General features: G+C 40.0%; 1 protein-coding gene across 2 annotated transcripts in view; it reads left to right on the top strand.

Annotated features, from left to right (window-relative positions):
• The window catches only part of LOC137328538 (serine/threonine-protein kinase 32B-like), a 295,819-nt gene that overhangs the window by 136,543 nt on the left and 136,784 nt on the right, over nt 1–22,492 (top strand). For both annotated transcript variants that reach the window (XM_067994345.1, XM_067994346.1), the window contains exon 4: nt 19,470–19,643. In XM_067994345.1, the coding sequence (XP_067850446.1) occupies nt 19,470–19,643 (174 nt within the window). The remainder of the gene's footprint in view (nt 1–19,469; nt 19,644–22,492) is intronic.

The raw sequence follows: 22,492 nt of genomic DNA, 5'->3' as shown, positions 1-22,492 counted from the left end.
TTGAAAATTCAGTCCAATGTTTGTCTGTTCACAACAGGAGGGGAAAATTTCTTTTGTGCTTTCTGTAAAGTGGAAAGATAATATCAGACTTCAATCAATATTTATGCTTGTGGCAGAAGAGAGGAGAATGTGCTTCATTCCATTCATTCTTTCTCTTACTTTCTCTCTCTCTTTCTTTGTTTTTCTCTTTCTCTCTCCCTCTGTCTCTTTATACTTGTATTTCTTCATACCAGGTTGCATCCTATTGAATCTGCACTGCATCCTCTATTGCCTCAACAACTTTCACAATAGTGTGGAGCCCAAAGTACTCCAACTGTGGTCTTACTAATATTTTTATATAGATTTAACATGACATCTCAACTTTTATATTCTATACCTTTTGCCATAAAACGCAGTGTATAGACATATTACCGTTTCAGGCTGTGAAAGTACTCATTATTTTGATCATGTGCTATTCTCAAGGACTAATATAGCAGGGAGTTTTACTTTAAGAGGCAAAATATTTTACTAATTTGATATATAGTCTTCCAGATCTTTAGCCAGAAACTATTTGAACTTAGAATAAATATGACAAGCTTTCAGCAGTTTTTTAAATTCAATTCACAGTTCCATTATGTGTATAGGTCATTGCAGTAAGGCAGGACTCCATGGGGGTAAAATTCAACTTCAGCGGGGCGTAGCAAATCATCTGCCCATTATACACGCCGTCTCCAATTTCTCTCCATTGAAGTCAATGGAAAGGAAATCCAGGCGGGGTGTATAATGGGCGGCCAATCTGTTACTGCCTGTTTTGCAATGGCAAAGTTGAATTTTACCCTCCATGAGTGCAATAGTATTTGATTATATAAAAAACGATGTCAGGAAGCAATTTTATTGGCATGAAATTAAGTGTGTCTATTTTCATCTGCTGATTTATTCTTGCTTATGTGTCATTTTACTTCTTACAGTAAACTCACTAGTAGTTTTTGGACTGAGCTGTATGGTCTGTCAAAGTGGAATTTTCTGCTAATTCAGAAAGATCTAGAAGCTGCATTTGGTAGACTATACTATTTCCAATGCATACCCCAACAGAAGAATGGTGCATTAATTGCCCTGTGGCATGGTATCTTATATACTTCCAGCATAAGATAAAGTCAAATTTGGGTTCACAGGGAACCATAAGGTTACCTATGGAAGATGACTTTTTGCATTGAGCACTAGTAGAAAGTATTAGTAAGAAGCCCGAATTCTAGCACTATTGAAAGATTATTGGTTTTGTTTGGTTTGTGAGATATTCTGGGATCCTTGCTTATCGTTGTTTCCAATGGTTATAGAATATAGTTTGCACTGCAGGGTTTAATATATTACCTGATTCTCCCTGCAAAGTACTTATGATGAGGTCAATAACTTAATAGTTCTGTGTGCAGTGTCAAAGTTTATATCTTTGTAGCGTTGGACATTTTGGCATCACAATTCCTCAGGGATCATGCCCGACAACGCCCTCCAGCACTGACCTCTCTGGAGTTTGCGGGTTCAGTGGAAAAGCTCCTCATTTGCATGGGCCAGGCGCACACAAGCACCACTGCGGGCACATGTCCACCACGTGCCTGCCCATGACTGCTGGAAACTCCTGTCCCTGAAGGGCGGGGTTGCTCAGGCTGCCCCGCCCACCCTCGCCAATGTTCCTATCGGCCTCTTGAGCATTGGGGCCAATCTGGCCACATTGTTTTTTAAATATCAGATTCTTTAGGGGCCTGAACCACATCAGTAGAGCCCACGTATGTCTTTGTGGAGGCCACTACTCTTAAACTCACTCGACATACCCACTAGGTCCTGACTGAGCCTCAGATGTGATAACTCCTGGCTTAGGGAGTCTCTTCCCTTGGCTTTCATATGCCTTGTAACCTGGAGGGGTGAAATTGGTGTTCTGCAGTCATACAAAATGGGCAATAATGAATCGGCAACCCGTTTACCACACTGATTTTTAAGGAAAATCTGGCAGAGTCTTAAATGAGCTGCCGATTCATTATCGCCCATGTTGCTCGACTGCCGAATCCTATTGTCACTCCCCACCCCCGCCCCGGTCTCCACCATTTTCCTGGCAGGTTCCATCGGTTTCCTGCAGGAGATCAGTAGAATTCCCATGGCATTTTAGACCCTGAGGAAAAGCCACTGAGGAACGTTTGTCCAATATATCTTGGAATATTAAAAGAGCCGAATTATAAACTAATGATATGCAGTATGTTATGACTGACAGTCAAGAAACTAATTATCTAGATAGCAAGTCAGCAAACTACAAAAGGAAGGTTGTTTATGCCTAGTACTCCATCTAAAGTGTTTGGTAATTTTAATAAGAGTTACAGTTACAATTTCCATAGAAGGTTATAGATCCCAGTGGAAGAAACAAGATAATTGGAAGACTTTTTGGAAGAAATGAGCTAGGAATATTGCATGTATTTATTCCCTGAGTGTGGATGACCCAATTTTTTTTCATCCAACTGCAACATTTATTTTTTTTCAATTAACTATTGGGCCGGATTTTGCTGTAAAAATAAGAGCGAGGCTAACGGCTCTCACTGTTATTTATGTGCAAATCGGAAAGCAACTTCCAGCGACCGCACATGTGCAATTAAACGCGGAAATCCGGAAGTTGCTGCCCGAAATGCGATGCTCCTCCAAAAGCTGCGCGAGAAAGGTATCTCGCCAACTGGCCTATTGAACAGCGTAAAGTTCCTGTACTGATGTCGTAGATACGGACTAAACTCGCCAAAAAAAGTTAAGTCGTCAAGTCATTTCAAGTCTAAATACCATTTTAACTGTAAGTCTTAATTACTGCCAAACAACCTCTCTGACACTGAAAATTTACTTTTACAGGTGTGGGGTCTCAGTCCTTCAGCTTTTAATTATTGTTGGACATTTTAAAAAAAAATATTAAATAAAATTTAAATAATTTTTTTTTACTTTTTCTTTCTGACTCTTTTATCGCAGTCTCTTAATTCAATCACTCTTTCCCTCTCTTTATTTCTCTTTCTGTACCTGATTTGACATTGAATTCACTATTCTAACTTACACTTCCTGGTTCTGACACTGCGCTATTATTAACGATTGTTCAGTCTGATTGGTTAAGGAGATACACAGCTGCTTGTCCTGTTCACACAGGTCCCAGATGTCCTGTAGAGGGCACCGCACTGAATGGCTGGCCCATTGACAGTAACTTGCTCATAGAAAGTCTTTGTGCAAGTGCAAGTCCAACAAACAGCTTGCGCCATTCGTTCACCAGTCACTGCAAAATCCGGCCCATAATCTGTCAGATGCTTGGAACCAGCTTTAACTATATCCTTCATTATTGTCAAGATAATGCTAATCAAAAGCTTTTCCCATGATCTAGCTCATGGTTGCCGTAATAGGAGTAAATGGAGGCTGCAGTGTTTATGGTCTCAAACCAGTGTTTATGGCATCCAATATGCAGTCGGCAGACTGGAGTCATACTGCTAGCTGTGCATTGCGTTGATGGCAGCACTGAGGTCAGCTACCAAGGAGTGTCACTTCCGGACAGCCAACGTTCGGTAGGAGAGCACAGGTGGGAATGTGCACTTTGTATTAACAATAAGAGCATTGAAAAGGTAGGTTTGCAAAGTGCTCAGGAGGCTCAACAAACTTTTAAGTTGTGTTTTTACACGAAGCTGAAGTCATACTGCACCCACTGCAAACACAAATTGGTAAGATACAGCCTTCTAAAGGACCTGACACCCAAGCTATGTTACCACCTTCACTCTGATGCACACCTGAAACTCTATGAAGGTGATGAACTGGATTCTTTTTTCCCCTCAGTCTGGTTCAGTAAACACTGAGTCGAATACACCTTTAAAGTTCAACACAACTTTAATAGCAGGTCTTAGTCTGTAGCTTCAATTCAGACTCCTGAGGGAGTCCGGACGATTCTAACAGAATAAGGAGACAAAGACATATACAAAAATTCATAACTTTATACAGATCAATAGGGGTTGGAACATCGTTAACACAAGAGTCAACACCAATCATAAGCTGGACATAGACTGGCTATGCGAGGTTACCTAATTTCAAGCCAATCACAGGTAGCCCATGGTCTGATCATGCCGCAGTGACAGACACTGATGGATGCATCCTTTCTTCTCACTAGGAATGTCCCTTTTGGTCTTGCTAAGGTGTTACCAATCTTGATTAGCTCGCAACAAGGAGACACTCAGACCAGACCCTGAAACACATCAAAGACTCTACATTGATAAGACAATGCAGGCCTGCTGACTACGCAAACATATGGCCCAGCAGGGGGAGGGGCCCTTTACCAACCTCAGCTATCAACTTATTAACCCTTTCCTAACCATTTTGCATTCTGCTCCTTTGCCACGTAGGCATTTTACTATTTTACTGGACACTGACCACACAGGGATTCTCAAAGGTAGCTATATAACTGCACCCAGAGCAACAAGCTTATATGGTACATGGAATCTGCAGACCTTCAGATGAGGATAATATCTGTCTCCCACTCATAACTCATATTTTGAGAACTGATTATTTTTTTGGGAAGAGTGAAGTTCAATGATTCGTATTAAATATTAACAATATTGTCCTGGCCGACATTTATCCCTTAACCAATGCACTAAAACAGATTATCTGGTCATTTACCTTGTTGCTATTTGTGGGACCTTGTGCGGAAATTGGCTGCTGCATTTGCCTACATTACAACAGCGACTACACTTCGTCGCCTGTGAAGCGCTTTGGGACGTCCGTGAGGTTGTGAGAGGTGCTATATAAATGCAAACTCTTTCTTTAATGGAAAGCTTGTTGTTGCTTACAAACAGCTGCCGGCATTGAGAGAAAGTGCTGAATGTCTGTTACACTTCAACAGTACTTCATTGGCTGTGAAGCACTGTGGAACGCCCTGCGGCTGTGTCAGCGCTGGCTCAGTGGTAGCACTCTCACGTCTGAGTGGTTTCGAGCCTTAGTCCAGAGACTTGTGCACATAATCTCTGGTTAAAACTTTAGTGCAGTACTGTGGGAGTTCTAAATATCTTGAACTTTCTCAACTCCCAATTAACTGGGAGCGGGTATTTAGGAGGCGGGGGCGGGGCAAGCATCAAACCCTTCCCTCGACGGCATCAGTTTCAGAACCAGGCTATTTCAACTCCTGGGCCTCATAATCATCCCGCAGGCAGGCGAAGATCAGGCAGTTCAGAAGCCACCTGCCGGGATGCAGATAAGTTAAGGGGGTAGTTTTGGCAGGGTCTTGTGGGCGGGAAAGAGATACAGAAAACAGGTTTGAGATGGTTTGTTTCAGTAAAAAACAGCCATCCCATATTTTTAGTCATTTTTCTATGATTTTTCCCTGGTTGTTTCCGATTTGCTGGTTCACAGGTTGAATCCTTTGTGTGGGCAGCTGATGCTATTCACCTTCATCATGAACAACATCAAATTTAAAAACTCAACCAATTAAATTTAGTTCTGATTGTGCTAAATCAATTGAATTTAAAGTGGGTCCAGTGTTAGAAACTTTATCCACTAGTAGTTGTTGCGTTTTCAGCTGTAATTTGTGACGACTGTCTGATAATGGTGCTGAATTTCAAAATTTTCTATCTATGAAACTCTTCAAAAACATTTTTTTCTCTAAATGTAATTTTCTGGAAGTCAGCCTGCATTGCATAAAAGGAATTAGTTCTTTCCAGATAGATTGCTCAATCTTTCTTGTGATTCTGGATACCATTAACTTTATACTTAAGGGCAGGCCATGTAAGCTAAATGGGCTTCCAGCAAGGTTTTATTGATCTACTTTTTAGCACCTCAATCTCAGTGATCTGTGTCGTTGTTGAACACTGATATTGGTGAGATGGTAGGTGCCATGTCAATCATTGTCTCTATTGTGGAAACCTGGAAATAATACCATGCCTGTCTAAATTGTGAGCCATTAAGTATCCTGATTAAGTACTCATTGCAGGGTACTTATTAAGATACTGGTTCTGCACTTACAGAAGGTTATATCGTGCTTGGAGTTCTGAGTTAAGTTGTTTTCCTAAAGGGCAGCTCTTCAGCTGACGGTCTGTATTTCAGTCTTCATTGTAAAAGTTGTCAATATTTTTTTATGTATAGCATCTTACAACACCAGGTTATAGTCCAACAATTTTATTTGAAAATCACAAGCTTTCGGAGGCTTTCTCCTTCGTCAGGTGAATGTGGGAATCTTTGAACGTTTCGCATTTATATTCAGAGAACAATACCTGGTGATTACAGATAATCTTTCCAACTGACCGTTGTCAAGGCAATCAAAGTGTTCAGACAGAGAGGTTTTACCTACAGGACCACCGAATATACAAACGGCCAGAACACAAGACAGAGAGAGGGAGAAACATCCGAAAGGAAGAGAAAGACAGAGAATGACCCGTTGTATTAAAAACAGATAACTTTTATTTGCTGGTGGGGTTACGTGTAGCGTGACATGAACCCAAGATCCCGGTTGAGACCGTCCTCATGGGTGCGGAACTTGGCTTTTTTTTTGCTGGTTGACGTGGAGAAAGTTTTCAGTCAGTCGATCATCCTATGGTCTCCACTTCAATCATTAAAAAATTTAGCTAATCTCTCATTAAAGAAAACCCATTGAAATTTTCTTTCTGATATTGGTGTGAAAATGAAATGGGTATGTCGTTGTTCCCATTCTCTGCTCCTTTGCCCTTATGGTCTCTCTGGAGCTTCGGGAGCAAAATTCATTAATTTGAATCTTAGAAATTGCAGTCTTGAAAATGTTGATCGCAATATTTTGCTATGGTGATTACAATATTCTTTCAGTTAATAACAAATAATGCAATGCTGTTCATCCCTCAAATCAGAAACCTGTTTGAGCCACTACAGAAGCAAGGGGAATGGCGGAGCTAAGATATTGAGCCAGATCTTGCTGGAGCAGGGTATCTCGCGGCTTATGCCATTAGTTAGACTTTTTCCTTTTTTGCATCGTAACTTGCTAAACGTGCGAGCTGATAATGGCATAGTGAGGGCAGCAGAGCATCTTGGACCTTAGTGCACGGCGGGCCCAACAGTGTATCTGCTTAACCAATGAAATTGAGAAAGAAACAGAGGAACGATCATAAAGGAGAATGAATTAGAGTCAAATCAAGTACAGAAAGAGAAGTAGAGAGGAAAATAAAGATTGGATTAAGAGAGAGGGGGAAAAAGAGACAGTAAGAAAAACCATTTAAAATGTAAATTTTTAAAAAAATCTCCAACCACCAATGACTACATGCAAGAATGAGACTGAATACTTCAAATTGTTCTCTTTCTGGGCCAGACGTTGATTGGCAATGCATTAACAATTATCACATTGTTAAAAGGGTTCTTACACTCTTAATTACCATACTTAACTTTCTGCGGCAAGTTTAATGGGCAATGAATGTGAAAATCCAGCAAGTTCTTAAAAATAACGGGGAGGCTAAGGGCGAGATGCTGCTTGTGTGAAGCAAACGGCAGAGCGGCATAAATCATGGTGTATTTCTTAATCCCCTGAACTTGTTGACAGATTTGCACATTAATAATGGCGTGTGTCGTTAATAATCGTTATTTCCAGCACGATCCAGCCCAAAGACTCAGTATGCGGCTAAAATAACGATCCCCTAGAAAAAACGTTTTTTTCACTTTCTGTAATAAGTTGGTTTCCTGGGTTTAAACAATTTATGTTTTCAATAATTTTGCTTCAACTATAAATAGCAGTGATCCAACAGCCAATTACTTTACATGTCAAAGGTAGTTTAGGTTGGAGCCTCCCCTCATCACCATACCCCCCGCCCCCACATTGTTGGTTCTTGAGGATAGTGGAATTTATTGAGGCAGATTTTATTCACAGAAGTAATTATATCTTAATAACAACACGTTCCTGTGTTCTCATATAATTTTACAATGCTGAAGTGGTTATTTACACCAAAAATTATTAGAATTTTTCTTTTACAAGATGAAAAATGGAGCCTCATATACCCTGGATTCTATTACATCCCTTTTTTCACATATCTTTTTATTAGCTTGTTAAGATAAGTGTTGGAATACAGTAGTGCGTATTTAAACAAAATACATCATTGTGATGCATATTATTTGAGTACTGTGACAAACAAAAAAAAGGAGGGAAGATAAAGAAAACATTTATAATTTCATTGCTCATAATATACAGCGATCTTATCATTGATGTTTTAAAAGGGAGTTAGACAAACTCTTGAAGAAGAAAAAATATTAAAGCAGATAGCTCTGATGTGGATCTAGCACTGGCATGATGGGCCAAATTACCACCTCCTCTGCCAGCTATGATCAGATACATTGGGCAAAATTTAAATCAGGTTAGGTATGTCTTGCATTATAGGGCCATTGAAGGTGAAGAATTAAAATAATGGTTAAATTGTCAAAGCTACAGATATCCCTGATACAGCACCACACCATATCTTTGGCTAAAATATAGCAAGATGGGGTCGGAGGAAACAAGGTAGCGAACTGGGTTAGTACACTATCTGTTAGACTCTGGGACCTCGATTGAAACCAGCCCAGAATAACAGGATGAAAGTCTCTTCTATCTACTGGCAGGCTCCCACCTGAGGCAACTCTCCAAGTTGATGTGGGACCAGAGCATTAAAATGTCCTAATTTGTCATTCAATTGGAAATCTCACTCAAAGGGAACACAGAGACCACTAGTGTAGTAGGGAATGCTCTTCTGAAAATGGAGTACGACACATTAGCCTAAAGTTACTATTATAGATATATTAGTGGATGAATGGGTAACATGTTCGTGACATTCCTTCTACCACAGACATTAAGCCAGAAACTTAACTGGACCAGCCACAGAGGTTGGGTATTCTGCGGCGAGTGACTCACCTCCTGACTCCAAAGCCTTTCCACCATTTACAAGGCACAAATCAGGAGTGTGATGGAATACTCTCCACTTGCCTGGATGAGTGCAGCTCCAACAACACTCAAGAAGCTCAACACCATCCAGGACAAAGCAGCCCGCTTGATTGGCACCCCATCCACCACCCTAAACATTCACTCCATTCACCACCGGCGCACCGTGGCTGCAGTGTGTACCATCCACAGGATGCACTGCAGCAACTCCCCAAGGCTTCTTCAACAGCACCTCCCAAACCCGCGACCTCTACCACCTAAAATGAGAAGGGCAGCAGGCACTTGGGAACAACACCACCTGCATGTTCCCCTCCAAGTCACACACCATCCCGACTTGGAAATATATCTCCGTTCCTTCATCGTCGCTGGGTCAAAATCCTGGAACTCCCTTCCTAACTGCGCTGTGGGAGAACCTTCACCACACGGACTGCAGCGGCTCACCACCACCTTCTCAAGGGCAATTAGGGATGGGCAATAAATGCTGGCCTTGCCAGCAATGCCCACATCCCATGAACGAATAATAAAAAAAAATTAAGTAGGTAAATGCCTTCACTAAAATAGTGGACAGAAGACTATTATATGAACAGTTAACTAATATCACCAACAATAACTTCTAAACTATTGGATGGAGTAGAGGGAAATCTACTCTACAGCTAGTTGTGTTATACCTGAGCTGGGAGTGCTGCACAGGATGTTGACGGACTTGAGCACATTTTCTAGGCTGACACATCAGTGTAGCACTGAAAGAGTGCTGCATTGTTGGAGGAGTCATCTATAGAATGAGGTGTTTAATTGAGACCCTGATAGCCTGCTTGGTTGGACATATGGTGCTATACGCATGTTCTTTCTTCACTGATGCTGGCACTGTATGCAAGAAATAGAAAACTGTTCCATTCACCAGTGTTAACGTGCTCACCTTCAAGAATGCAAAAATTCATCAATTAAAAAAATAAATAATTAAATCCCAGCATTCTGTCCGCTACATTTCTGGCATTCACTGATTTTCTCCTTTCCATTTTCTACAACAATGATGAGAATAAATTTGTGCCTATTCTCAAAACGATCAATCTGATGGAGGAATGAATAAGCTTTTATGATAAATATCACTTGTGATGCCTGCAATTTGACTCTCCCATTCCAAAAAACTATTCAACTTCACTTCGATTTCATTTCACTTATAGTTCTGAGTTCATAATTTAGGGTTATTTTATCTCATTACTACAGAAACCTAATCTTTTTGGAGTGCCATTGATGGCCTCAGTATGATACTCTCATAAGTCAATGGCAATTCGTAATGCAAAAACTCCGAGCTCCATTTATCAAATGGCAATTCTGAATGAAATTTTCCTTGGTCTCATGAGCTGCCATCGATTCCCTTGTTCAAAAGTAAAGGTGCAATGCTAGATTTCCAGAATTTTGGCTTTGAAAATTACACTTCTCTGGCTCTGTTAGGGATATCAGTGTGATGAATAGGAAGTTTCATCACATTTTGATTGGGAATATTTATATCTTTTGATATCTATTTGAAAGTTAACAGGTTACTTTAAGTTTATCTTACTGCAGTTACTAGTCTAGCTGAATATACAAGTTTCATCACGGATGTTAATTCAGATTTAATATCAGTAGAGTTAGTGAAGTGTTGTACCTGAGGAGGGAGCATGAGTTTAAAAATTCCCTAAGAATAGTGTAAGCTGCTATATTGTCTATTTTTACTATTGCTTTTAATAAACCTGTCCTGTATTTATAGCCAAAACCACGGTCTGAAAGTGTTTATTCTTCCACTATACGATGTCTGGAGGATTACATCAGGGCTCCTATCATATCCACTAAGTAAAATACAGTTTTTGTTTGACCCATGGACAATGCTACAATGCCAATTATTGTGCACGGAAGGTCTCACTTAAGTTTATAGGAAGTGGCCCATAATTTATAATAGTGGCACTTGATCCTGAGCATGAGAGAAATATCTGAGTGAAGCCAAAACATTTTACATTAAGTAAACAGGGAAAAATGACACATGGTGGGGGGAGGGAAAATTGGACATCGACGCACTAATTTTTTGGTTGTGAAATAGTAGAAACAGGGTCCACAATCTCATGCCCGATTGACCCTGGAAGTGCTCCTCACATAAAATTGAATCAGGCAACTTTTAGTCGCCAGGATGCCCACCTGAAACAAGTGGCAGGTCCTACATTGTAACAGTGACTATACTTCAAAAATACTTCATTGGCTGTAATGTGCTTTGGGACATCCTGAGGTCGTGAAAGGCGCTATATAAATGCAAGTTCTTTATTGATTATGTTAATGCAAGTAGGGGTCCTAAGCTGGTTGTAGGACCCTGCTGTGGAATTGGACGGCAACTAGGTGGAGCTTGCACCACACAGGTTCCAACTCATTTTTCTGGATCTAGAGCCGCTTAACCAGAAGTCCTTAAAGGAACCGCTGGAGGCCACTGAAGGAAAGCCCCAAAACTTTAGAAAGTTTTGTAATTTGTGGAGTCGGTTGGGGCAGGAGCACTCCTCCTGGTTCCACAAAAACAACTGTGGGCCACTGCAGGCCCAGGCTCACCTGTCCCAGCAACTCCTCCCCCCCACTACCCTGCTTGTTGGACCTACTTGAGGGCTGCTGCCTGTCTCACCATTGGCCCAAATTAAACTTCCATTGGTATTTGGTGGGTTGCTTCTAGATGCCCGATTGGTGCCCACAGCTCTCCATTTAAATACAGATGAGACACAGATCGGTATGCAGAGCGACCACTCTGTAGTTGTTTGTTTTATATTCTTGGCCTTTCATTTTTATAGATTAACCTTTACTCTTCATTAGCTACATTTGTTTAGGTATAACTAGCCCTGTAATATTTTCCTATTTTATTCTTTATACGCGCTATCTTTCTTTCTTTGTATTATATGGGGAAGATTTGAACTCTCTCCACCTGGTAGAAATGGGGTGGTAGCAGAATTGAATTTGAGGTGGTTGACATACCATCCCGTCCCTACTCTGCTGCCACCATTTTAACTCAGGCCTTCCACTGGACAGCCCAGGCACCAGCCTGTATTAAGTGGGAGTCTCATGCAAATCAGGGTCCTACGATGTACATTGCAATTCTGAGGGCCTAGTGGGCAGAGCGTATGCTGTGGATGCTCCATTTAATAAAACCTGGTGATCAAGAGGAAGATCCCCCAACAAGGTAAGTCTAAAATTATTTTTTGGGGCTCAGGCGGAGCAGGAAAGCTCCTCTGGGCTTAATAGGAATATTGTGGGTCATTGCCCCCTAGGCTGCCTTCTGTGATTAGTCCCTTAACCCCCTCCCTCCCCCTTGGACATACCCTGTACTGGTCAGGTCGGCCTCCAGGCCATTTGATATTGCACCGTCATAGAGCTGGCAAGTTGCAATGGGATGTCCATTTCGTGTTATTAAGGCCCCTCCCTAAATTTGGACCAGGTCTCCGCTGGAGCGATTGGCTGGCTGGCCTGCCCACTCCACCAGCAAATCGCCCGATAGTTAAATTGTTCCCTATCATTTCTTTCTAATAGCATATTATTTCCTGAATTAGCTTTTGTGTTTCCTCAAACTTGGATAGTAGTCTGATTTGTATGTCGTAAGAATACTTGTTTGAGTAGTTTTTGTTCTGTAATTCTTCTTTTGACTCCAGCTAGTATCTGAAGGCTGTACAACAAGTTTCTGAATGTGAATCTCACTTTACATGATGTACTTCATAGAGGACGAAGACCAGCAGGAGGGTGTAAAGGATGACAGATTAGTCAGGCAGTATCAGAGGAAGAGGCCGTCCATCCCAGCACTACCCGTCCAGCAGGATGTATTGCCCCAGGCATACTTTCTGAGACCTTTCAAAGAACTCTGTCTCAGGAGGCTGTGTCTCCTAATCTTCAGTCCCATAACCTTCACTGCTGTCCTACCAATTCCAATTCATCTCTTCATATCGTAGTAATAATGTCAATGTTATTTATTTTGATGGCTGTGCCAACCTAAATAAAGCCAGTGAAACGCTGTGTTGATACTGAGTCTTGGAACTGTAATCTGGGCTTAGTAAGTGAATCCACAAGTATTATTTCCTGCCATTGGGACAGATCCACAACTCTAATTATTAATGTTTGTGCAGTTGGAGGCACACATATTGCTTTTCAGTGCATTAGACACATACTTGCTGAAGTTGTAAGAACACTAGGATCTGTACCCCAACAAATATTTATCAAGGCACCAGATGAATCCTAAACTCTTTCACCTTCTGTTTAGAGTTTACCGCCCAGTCTGTGCCTAGGAGTGAATGATGTCTAGATTTGGCTCGCCAAACTGGCTTATATCAATCAGTTTGGATTATATTAGCATTTACGTTACCGACCTCCAATCCAGTTAGGACACGCACAGGCTGCTGAGTAAATGAATTAACCCTTTCTTGCCAAATCATCAAAGAATAGTCATGCACTAACAATTGTTTAGTAACTTCAGAATCATAATTAGCAATACCTAAACTTAAACATTGAGTATGAAACTAATTAATAGATAGGGTTAACTAACAAAATGAATCGCAGGGGTTAAAAAGGCAGTTCAGTTGTCTCACAGTAAATCAACATTAACTGCATTGTTGATTATCAATTTATAGTCAGGATCAGTGGCTGAGTGGTAGCGACTAGAAAGGGCAGACACATGAGTGAATTGAACATTTTTGGAGTTGTGACTGGTTAAAATTCCTAAGTTCTGCAACATATTCCCAAATATCTATTTTATTCCCTGAAGATAATGAGTGTATTAATTCATCAATACTTCAAAGATTGAGCTACAATGCTTTCTAAAATGTTGGGTACTATCTATAATGTTATTTCTTTATTAGTAAGAAATAATTGTTGTGAAATCAGTTGCCTAGTCCCATCACTGCATTTTATCCCTGTTGTTACACGTTGGTACAATTGATTCAGTTATACATTTCCTTCAGACAAACTATAATTGAGCTGTTACTTTAAAATCTTGTTCCTCTTTCATATCGCTAATTTAAATTCCGGATGTAAATTCAGGACTTGCTTTTCGTGAATATTTCCCAAATTTCCTGATTTTCTCAGGATAGTCCTGTAGCAAGGCCCCAATAAGCAATTTTTGTTTTTGCAGATATCCTTTCACTAATTTTATAAGGGAGCAAGACACAAATTAGTGATAATGTTGGGCAAAAAAGCTGTTACTGCTTTCTATTGGTGTTGCTCATCTTTCCCCTGCATTGTGTTAAAAGGTTTCTTCAAAATTATAGAGCCCGTAGATGAGGAAAGTATTTGATTTGCTGTAGCATGCAATCTGGCGTGTTCTTGTATTCAATTTGCCTTCACATTTTTAAGCTGATAAGAAGCTCACAAACATAGAATTATTCTGCTTAGTTAGCTTAGTTAATTACACAGATTCCCTTGCCACACTTTACAAGGGCTTCCATTTGATTAGTGATTAATCTGCACAAACAATCAATATTTAGGGTTTATTTTATTTTTGCCTGTTTTAGAAAAATGGATTTTCAAAATCAACAGCTAAATTAAAACTGATAAATTATGCAAAACAAATAATTGCCCCCCAAATAATTTTCTATTACCTAGGTTTACAGAAACTGACATTTCAGTTATGTTGTGCATGAATCAAATTCACTAGAAAAGAGTGTTCAAAATAATGAGTCCCCCCTCCTTAGCTAACAATGACTTCTAAATCTTTTCAATGCAACAAAATACATGTTTTACTTTTTTTTAAGCAGCTGGCTAGTTGCTAAGCAGTTACTTTAATTGTTAGTTTATGTATAAGCAGGGAATTCTTTGTTGTAATTTTGATGTGTATTTATTCAAGACTCAATCTAGATTGTGTATGTTTGCCAAGTAATTTCAAAAATATCATTTCAGTTAGTAACAGGGTTAAATGAGTACAACTTTACATTTGGTATCTGAAAGAAAATGCTTTTAAATTGTTGGGGAGCTGGTGAATAAAAATAAATCTTACTCAGATTTTGTTAAAAATTCTATTTACTCGAGATTTCTGAGTAATCCCTTCAGTATCACTGAAATCACAATTCCAGCCTTATGAATTGGCATCTGAGTGGCAAAATTGTGTAATATTACAAGAGGAAATCACTGTTTCGAAGCCTAGATAGAGCCACATTTTATCAGCAAGCATCATTATCACTGATGAGACACATTTCTAACAGAAGTACAGCTTTCAGTGAGGACTTCACTGATTTGCTCGGTTGATACCATCCCATGCACGTGTGTTGCAAACTGAAGATGGAGCTTATCACTGATAATCTTGATTGCATCATATGCTTAATCTTATATGAGAATCGTATATTAAAAACATTTTGTACCAAGTTGTTTTCAGAGCTTTTAGAAAGTGGAAAGAAATTTAACAGTTGATAAAGAATCAGTAGGAAATGGTATACATGTACTCATGTTGAAAAGTTCACTTTTCCTGCAAAATTCAGTGAAATAGCAGGTTGATGTACTTAAGCCACAACGAAAAGTGGGCATACAACTCTTTTTTATTCATTCATGGGTGTGGGCGTCGCTGGCAAGGCCAGCAATTATTGCCCATCCCTAATTGCCCTTGAGAAGGTGGTGGTGAGCCGCCTTCTTCAACCACTGCAGTCCATGTGGTGAAGGTTTTACCTAATAATACATAAGTAGTAAATATTGTAACACATCATCGCTTAACTATACATGAAATTCCTAAGTCCAACACCAATACTAATACCACACTAGCATTCCTGTTCAGCTAATAATGATCAACAATTGTCTTTCTTTACATAAATTCATTGTAATTTAGCATATAACAAGACTGAAAGGCACAAATTTCTGGACATTTTGGGGATAATTTTCAACTTATGCAGGAGCGTAAAACTAGCGTTGCAGGCCAGGGGCCCGTTATAGAAACCGCCTGATTTCCCTCAATGGAAAGGAAATTCGGACTGTTTCTATAACAGGTGTCCGACCCACATGCCAGTTCGGCGGTAAGTTGAAAGTTACTCCCTTTACGTCTGGGTAAGTAGCAAGTAACATTTGGGGGTTTCAGTTCCTATGTGGTATTTTTAGCATCCTGGTTAACCTGTTTGCATTAAATTTCCATCTGTGCTATGTTAATAAACGTGAACCACCTTAATATTTAGAAATGTAGGATAATGTGTATTGGTGCTGAAGATAACAATGAATACAACCACTAAATAAAATGCATCAAGAAAAATGGTTTACTTGTTCTGGTTGGCTAAATGTCACCACATTATATAGTATGAAGTGCCAAAGGAAATAGAATGGTAAGTTGATCTTTAAAGTACAGATCAGAGGAGAAGTACTGGCACTTTATAAAGCACTGGCGAGATTGTACTTAGAGCATTTTGTCTATTTATGGCCTCCATATTCCAAACAAACATAGCATTAGAAAGCGTTCACAGAATAACAGTGATAATGAGAGCTTTCTTGACAGCTCAGTGGGTAAATGCACCATATGGTATGATACTGAGACATACAGACCAGGAAGGTTTCAGATTCAATCTCTGGCCTATGCTGAATTCGCAAATCTCTGTGGCAGTAACAATAGAACAATACTATTGATCTCAACATCCCTGGGTTAGAGAAAAGAAAAATCAGCTAGAACCCTTGCCCTTGATCATTAGCCACCAATCTATGCTCGAAGTGTGTTACATCAGATAAGGGCAGGGTCAGATTCAGCGTTCAACCATTGGAGAACTGATGTGGTGCACATCCAATCCCAGGCATTGGCATATGGTGCTTATCCCATCCCTGGGGATTCCTGCTGGAATGAGGTACTTATCCAGCCCTTAGTGTTTATCATCAATATGTGCTAATTATCCAGTCCCCACTGGTATAGTGCTGGTATGTGATACTTATCCATTCCATGTAGGAGTCACCGTACGTGGCACTTACCCAGTCTCTGGTGGTCCAGTCTTGGCATGTGTTATGTATCCAGTCCATAATGATATAGTGTTGTTATATGATCTCCAGTGGTACAATCCCATTGTATGATATCTATCTAATCTCAGGTGGTACAGTTATACATTATAGTACAGGAACAGTTATAAGCCCTGCTTTACGAGGCTCCCCTGGCAGTGCAGAGCTTCACTGGGGTCGAGTGCAGGTCATGAAGTCTGGCACACAGGCTAGCGTGTCCGATTCACAGTGTGCCACATTTCATAGCTAGGAAAAATGTAAAGTGAAAAATGAAAAATGTAAAATGTTCCTGACTGGGGAGTCCAGAACCAGGGGTCACAGCCTCAGGATACGGGGTACGCCATTTAGAACCGAGATGAGGAAAAATTTCTTCACTCAGAGGGTGGTGAACCTGTGGAATTCTCTACCACAGAAGGCAGTGGAGGCCAAGTCATTAGATGTATTCAAGAAGGAGATAGATATATTTCTTAATGCTAAAGGGATCAAGGGATATGGGAAAAAGCGGGAACAGGGTACTGAGTTAGACGATCAGCCATGATCATTTTGAATGGGCGAATGGCCTACTCTGGCTCCTATTTTCTATGTTTCAATGTAAATAGGCACATATGAAGTGTATTTATCTGTATTGTGTGAGTGTATGTAAGGTGTTTTCTACTAAATTTAGTGCATGTGATAAAACTCTGTTGCTGTAGCCACTCTTGTGGCTAGTCAGCAATTTCTATTGGACAACACTGATCTAATCTTTACTGGTGTAGTGCCATTTTATGATATTTATACAGTCTTTAGTGGGATAATGCCATTAAGTGGTGTTAGTGCTTGTGTGACATCAAAAAAATCTTGTATTAGAATGGCACCGGTAGGTGGTGTTTATCAAATCTTTACTGGTGTCCTGCCATTATGTGATATTTATACAATCTGTGATAGTATAGTGCCATTTAAGTAACACCAATCCTGTGCTTTGATACTTTCAGTATAACCTCAACTTTGGTTTTTGCAAATATCATTATTTTGATCCTTTTCATAAATCCAAATAAACTCAATTTTCTTTCCTATTGTTATTTTCAACTCTGTTAAGCATGACTTTGTAGTAAGTGAATATTATTTTGCTTTTTAATTAATGCTTACGATTTTGCTACAAATTGCATATAAAGGGGACCTGCCTCCTTGGTGCATGCGAATCCACATTATATAGAATTATTTGTGCTACAGTACTTGTTGATACAACAGCATTGCTATCATATTTTGGATTATACGTTGAAGCTTAAAAGGACATTGTTGTTATGGTAAAGTGCCTTGGACCTTGTGATAAGTCTCTTTACAGAAAGAAGGGTGTGATGACGATATCCTGAGTGCAAATGTCATTGTGACATTCCATCGCAGATTGTAACTGGTGTTACAGAACTGTTAACTGTTTTATTATAAGCTGAAATAAAAATGTGATAAAAGTTGTGCTACAGTTTATATTGATCAGTTTAAGCATTTCCTTTTCCTTCCATATGTTTTTGATGGTGGTAAGCAGATTGTAGTAGATACTAGTACAACCAGCATTGAAGATGGTTGTGGTTTTCTGGACCAACATTTCACCTGTGGGTGAAACATATAACCTTCTGACTCAGAGACAAGAATGCTACTGAATGTGTCAAGCTGGCTGCAGAGTAGTTGAAAACTCCTTTAATCATTTTCTACCAGTCTCGCTCACTGATTTACTCGTGTCTACTCACATGCAGAGCAAATGTGGCCATTCATGAGCAATGTGATTGTGCAAAATACAGGTGCCTGGAATTTTTGAGTGCATTCTCCGGACGGGAGATTGACGGAACCTCTAGAGAAATGGCATAAGTGGCTAAAAATGGCCATTAATGCACTTTCTCCTGGAGCTCGCATGATTTCCTGCCAAAGGTATGGCAGAAGATCGGGAGAGCCCCGCAGCAATACAGGAGTCAGGGTTCCAAGATGCAAACTAATTCAGGCGGAATGGCATTCCCAGGTCATTGTGCCACAAAATCTCTTTTGCATTAAATATGAAGCTGCTTTTTTAAAAAAAAACTAATGCCTCTTTATACGACAGGAATGTGACAAAGTTATTTAAAAAAAATTTTTTTTATATTTACAAACTTAAATTGAGAACAAATAGCCTCCATAATCACCAAACATAGGTTATACTCATGACACCCAGGAAGATATAGCACTCCAAATAAGTTTACACTTCTGACAAGGAACCGTGCCAACCAGATTTACATATAGGGAATTAGAGAATACATTTTTCATTCAGTAAAATTTCCCCTATACAGTAAGTAACAGATCAGCATAAACTGCCATTTTATCTTATTTACAATTTCCATGGTGTGCAAGTCCAATAATGAAATCTTAAGTAGGCCAAGAATGCACTTGATTTTGTTTTATCATTAGCACCTAAAACCACGTTTCAATAGACTGAGACAAAATTTCTTCCAAAATCTGTTTTAATGGTCTCTTGAGTAACTTCGAGTACTAGTTCAGTCATTTGATCTGAAGACAGGGAGAGGGTGATTCACAGTTTAGTCTTAAATGCTATTGCTTTGATTTTTCTCTGAGAAGTTCACCTTCATTTAAATAAAAGAGCTTACTGTACACATTCTTGCTTTAAAACAAGTGTCGTTTCTTTCAGGTACTCCTTCCAAGATGAGGAAGACATGTTTATGGTGGTAGACCTTTTGCTAGGTGGAGATTTACGCTATCATTTACAGCAAAATGTACATTTCAAGGAAGAAGCGGTGAAACTCTATATCTGTGAACTGGCATTAGCCTTGGACTACCTACAGAACTACCATATCATCCACAGGTTAGTAACATTTGAAATATGTAGTAAAAAGCTGCCTATCCTTATTGAATTACTTTTCATGGACATGAGACCCAATAATAATGAAGGTCCAGCATCCTGCATACGCATCAAAAATCGTATAATGAATAAAAGGGCAGAGACAGTTCTGATGGGTTAAAGTAATTTACTAGTCAAGGAAATCTACTAAAGGTGGAGAGATTATATATTTCTAAACATGCAAAAATATATGTAAAACAATTAACAGAAGTTGATATGCAGCATTGGGTTAACATATAATGTTAATTATGTTTCTAGATGTATATTCAAATAGACTCTGAAAATAAATTGGGTAGCTTAGTGGTATAAACTGGGCAACATGGACATGTTGGGCCGAAGGGCCTGTTTCCATGTTGTAAACTTCTATGATTCTAAATGAAAGAAATAGAAGTCTTTGCACTACTAGTTGTGAATTATTTGATTTATTTTACAAATGTGGGAAAAGAAACAAAATCGATGAATGCCAGTGGTGTACAAGTGAAATAAATGCTAGTTTTTAGTAGTGAAATATTCTATTCATGACACCTCTAATATATATAGACTTTATTCAGGAAATCCACTGAGGAAGAACCAGGTAGACATTACAGAGCTTAAAAAAATCTACTTTATTGGATAATAGTCATTTGAGTCTCATGACTTGCAAGAACACTCATTGTCTGCACCCACATTAGTCTCTACACACACAGGATTGGGAACAATTTAGTATTTAATTGCTTTTACAATCATGCCATTAGACATTTGACCATCTTTTGACACAAACAATTACACTCAGGAAGTTTGTCAGCAAGCATTTAATTAGAGTCCTAAGGGTAAATTTTAATGGGAAGCCGGGAAGAGGGCGAGGGGGGTGGATATTCCTGATGGGAAACTCGTAAGTATGGGTTTCCTGGACATCCTTACGATTTTGACGCAAGATGTCTTTCGTTTTTTTTGTATGTTTCCCATCTCACAGGCCAGCCAGATTGACGGGGGGGGGGGGTCAGTCATCGGGGGAGGTCAGGGTCGGGAGTCATCGGAGGTTATCGGGGGTGGGGGTCATGGGGGGGGGTCGGTCATTGGGGGCTCAGTCATGGGGGGGGTCAGACATCAGGGGGGTTGGAGATCGTGAGGGGGGGTCGGAGATCGCTGAGGGAGACCGGAGATGGGGAGGGGGTCGGCCGATCATGTGTATGGGAGCGTGGCAGGTAGACTTGTTGCACTTGGAGGAAACACTTCTGCTCCTCCTGGCCCACAAGCAATGTAATAAAGGCACTTACATGTTGATCCAGGCCTTCTTGCACCCTCTTACTTGGCTTGAATCAGAGGGCCCGGGAATCCCTGCCCCCAGAATTTAAAAATAAAAAACCTGCCAAAATGGAGGCCCGCAGCCTCCTTAAAAGATTTCACTGACCGACCCGCCACCTGAGAGCGGGTTGGTCGCCTGCCCCTCGACTTGCCTCCATTAAAACCGGAAGTGGGTGGGTTGGAGGCGCTTTGGGATCTGGTAACTTTTTACGATTTTTACCTTCCCATCTGCCCCCAACCCACCGTTTGTGAGGTTAAAATTTACCCCCTAAGTTCTGAAAAACTAACTGGAACACTTGTTAATGGAAAGAAAAACACTACAGAATATCCATCTGCTGAAACAAAATTCCAAGATGTAAAAGAAAGGATTTGTAACAGGGTGTATTTTTTTTTTATTCGTTCATGGGATGTGGTCACTCGCCACAGAATACCCAGCCTCTGACCTGCTCTTGTAGCCACTGTATTTATGCGACTGGTCCAGTTAAGTTTCTGGTCAGTGGTGACCCCCAGGATGTTGATGGTGGGGGATGCGGCGATGGTAATGCGGTTGAATGTCAAGGGGAGGTGGTTAGACTCTCTCTTGTTGACGATGGTCATTGCCTGGCACTTATCTGGCGCGAATGTTACTTGCCACTCATCAGCCCAATCCTGAATTGAAGCTATAATGATTAAATGATTCAACCACGTAACCCTAAAGCAACAAAGTCAAAGTACAACAAAGTCATCAGTGAATTACATGTTGAATACTTTTGATTTTTACATCTTGCTGTTATATTTAGGCAATGAAAATGCTGTCAGGTATTATTTAAAGAAAAATCAAATTTGTGGTATAAGTACTTAATTATAAAGCCCCAATGCTCCACGTTAATGTGGTTAGATGTACTCAATGAAAATGGCATGTTGGTCCATTCTATATGATGTACAAACCTATGATATTCAAAGGCTTTTGGAGCACTTTCATTGCATAAAATTGTATTCAGTGGAATTCGTATGCCTAGAACCAAAATGAAAACATTAGTAAAATGAGTTTGCTGTTAGAAAGTTCCGTGAACTCTCAGGCTGTTATCAGAGTAGTTGGATTGGAGGTAATGAGAAAACATTAGGGCTGTTTCTCCAATGGTGCACTCATAGAGTAGTCTAGTTACAGAGAGTTACAGAGAGTACACCCATGTACACATCTCACTGAATTGGACAACTAGACCCAATTGCCTGATTTGCGAGGTGCTGAATTCTACGATTCCAAAATGTTGTAGTTTATTTGGATGCACCTCATTATACCCCTAATTTCATTCAGTGTTATTTGAAAATGTCTCTTAATGAAGTGCACGAGTTTTCTGATCTCTTAGCATTGCTGATTAGTTAAAAATGTGTGCTTCTGGGCATCAATGCTGCTCGCTTAAGACCTTAGATCCTAAAGCTGGGACTACGAGCTTTGTACCACATTGTAATTTAAGTTGTTGTTTGACTTTTCATACTGCTATTGCTGAATTATTTTTTTTGGCAATACTTTATTACGTTGTTTGCTGCTG

This window comes from Heptranchias perlo, chromosome 1 (assembly GCF_035084215.1).
Source record: "Heptranchias perlo isolate sHepPer1 chromosome 1, sHepPer1.hap1, whole genome shotgun sequence".
NCBI classification, from domain to species: Eukaryota; Metazoa; Chordata; class Chondrichthyes; order Hexanchiformes; family Hexanchidae; genus Heptranchias; species Heptranchias perlo.
The sequence above is the reverse complement of the archived record's forward strand: the minus strand, read 5'-3'. Positions and strand labels throughout refer to the sequence as shown.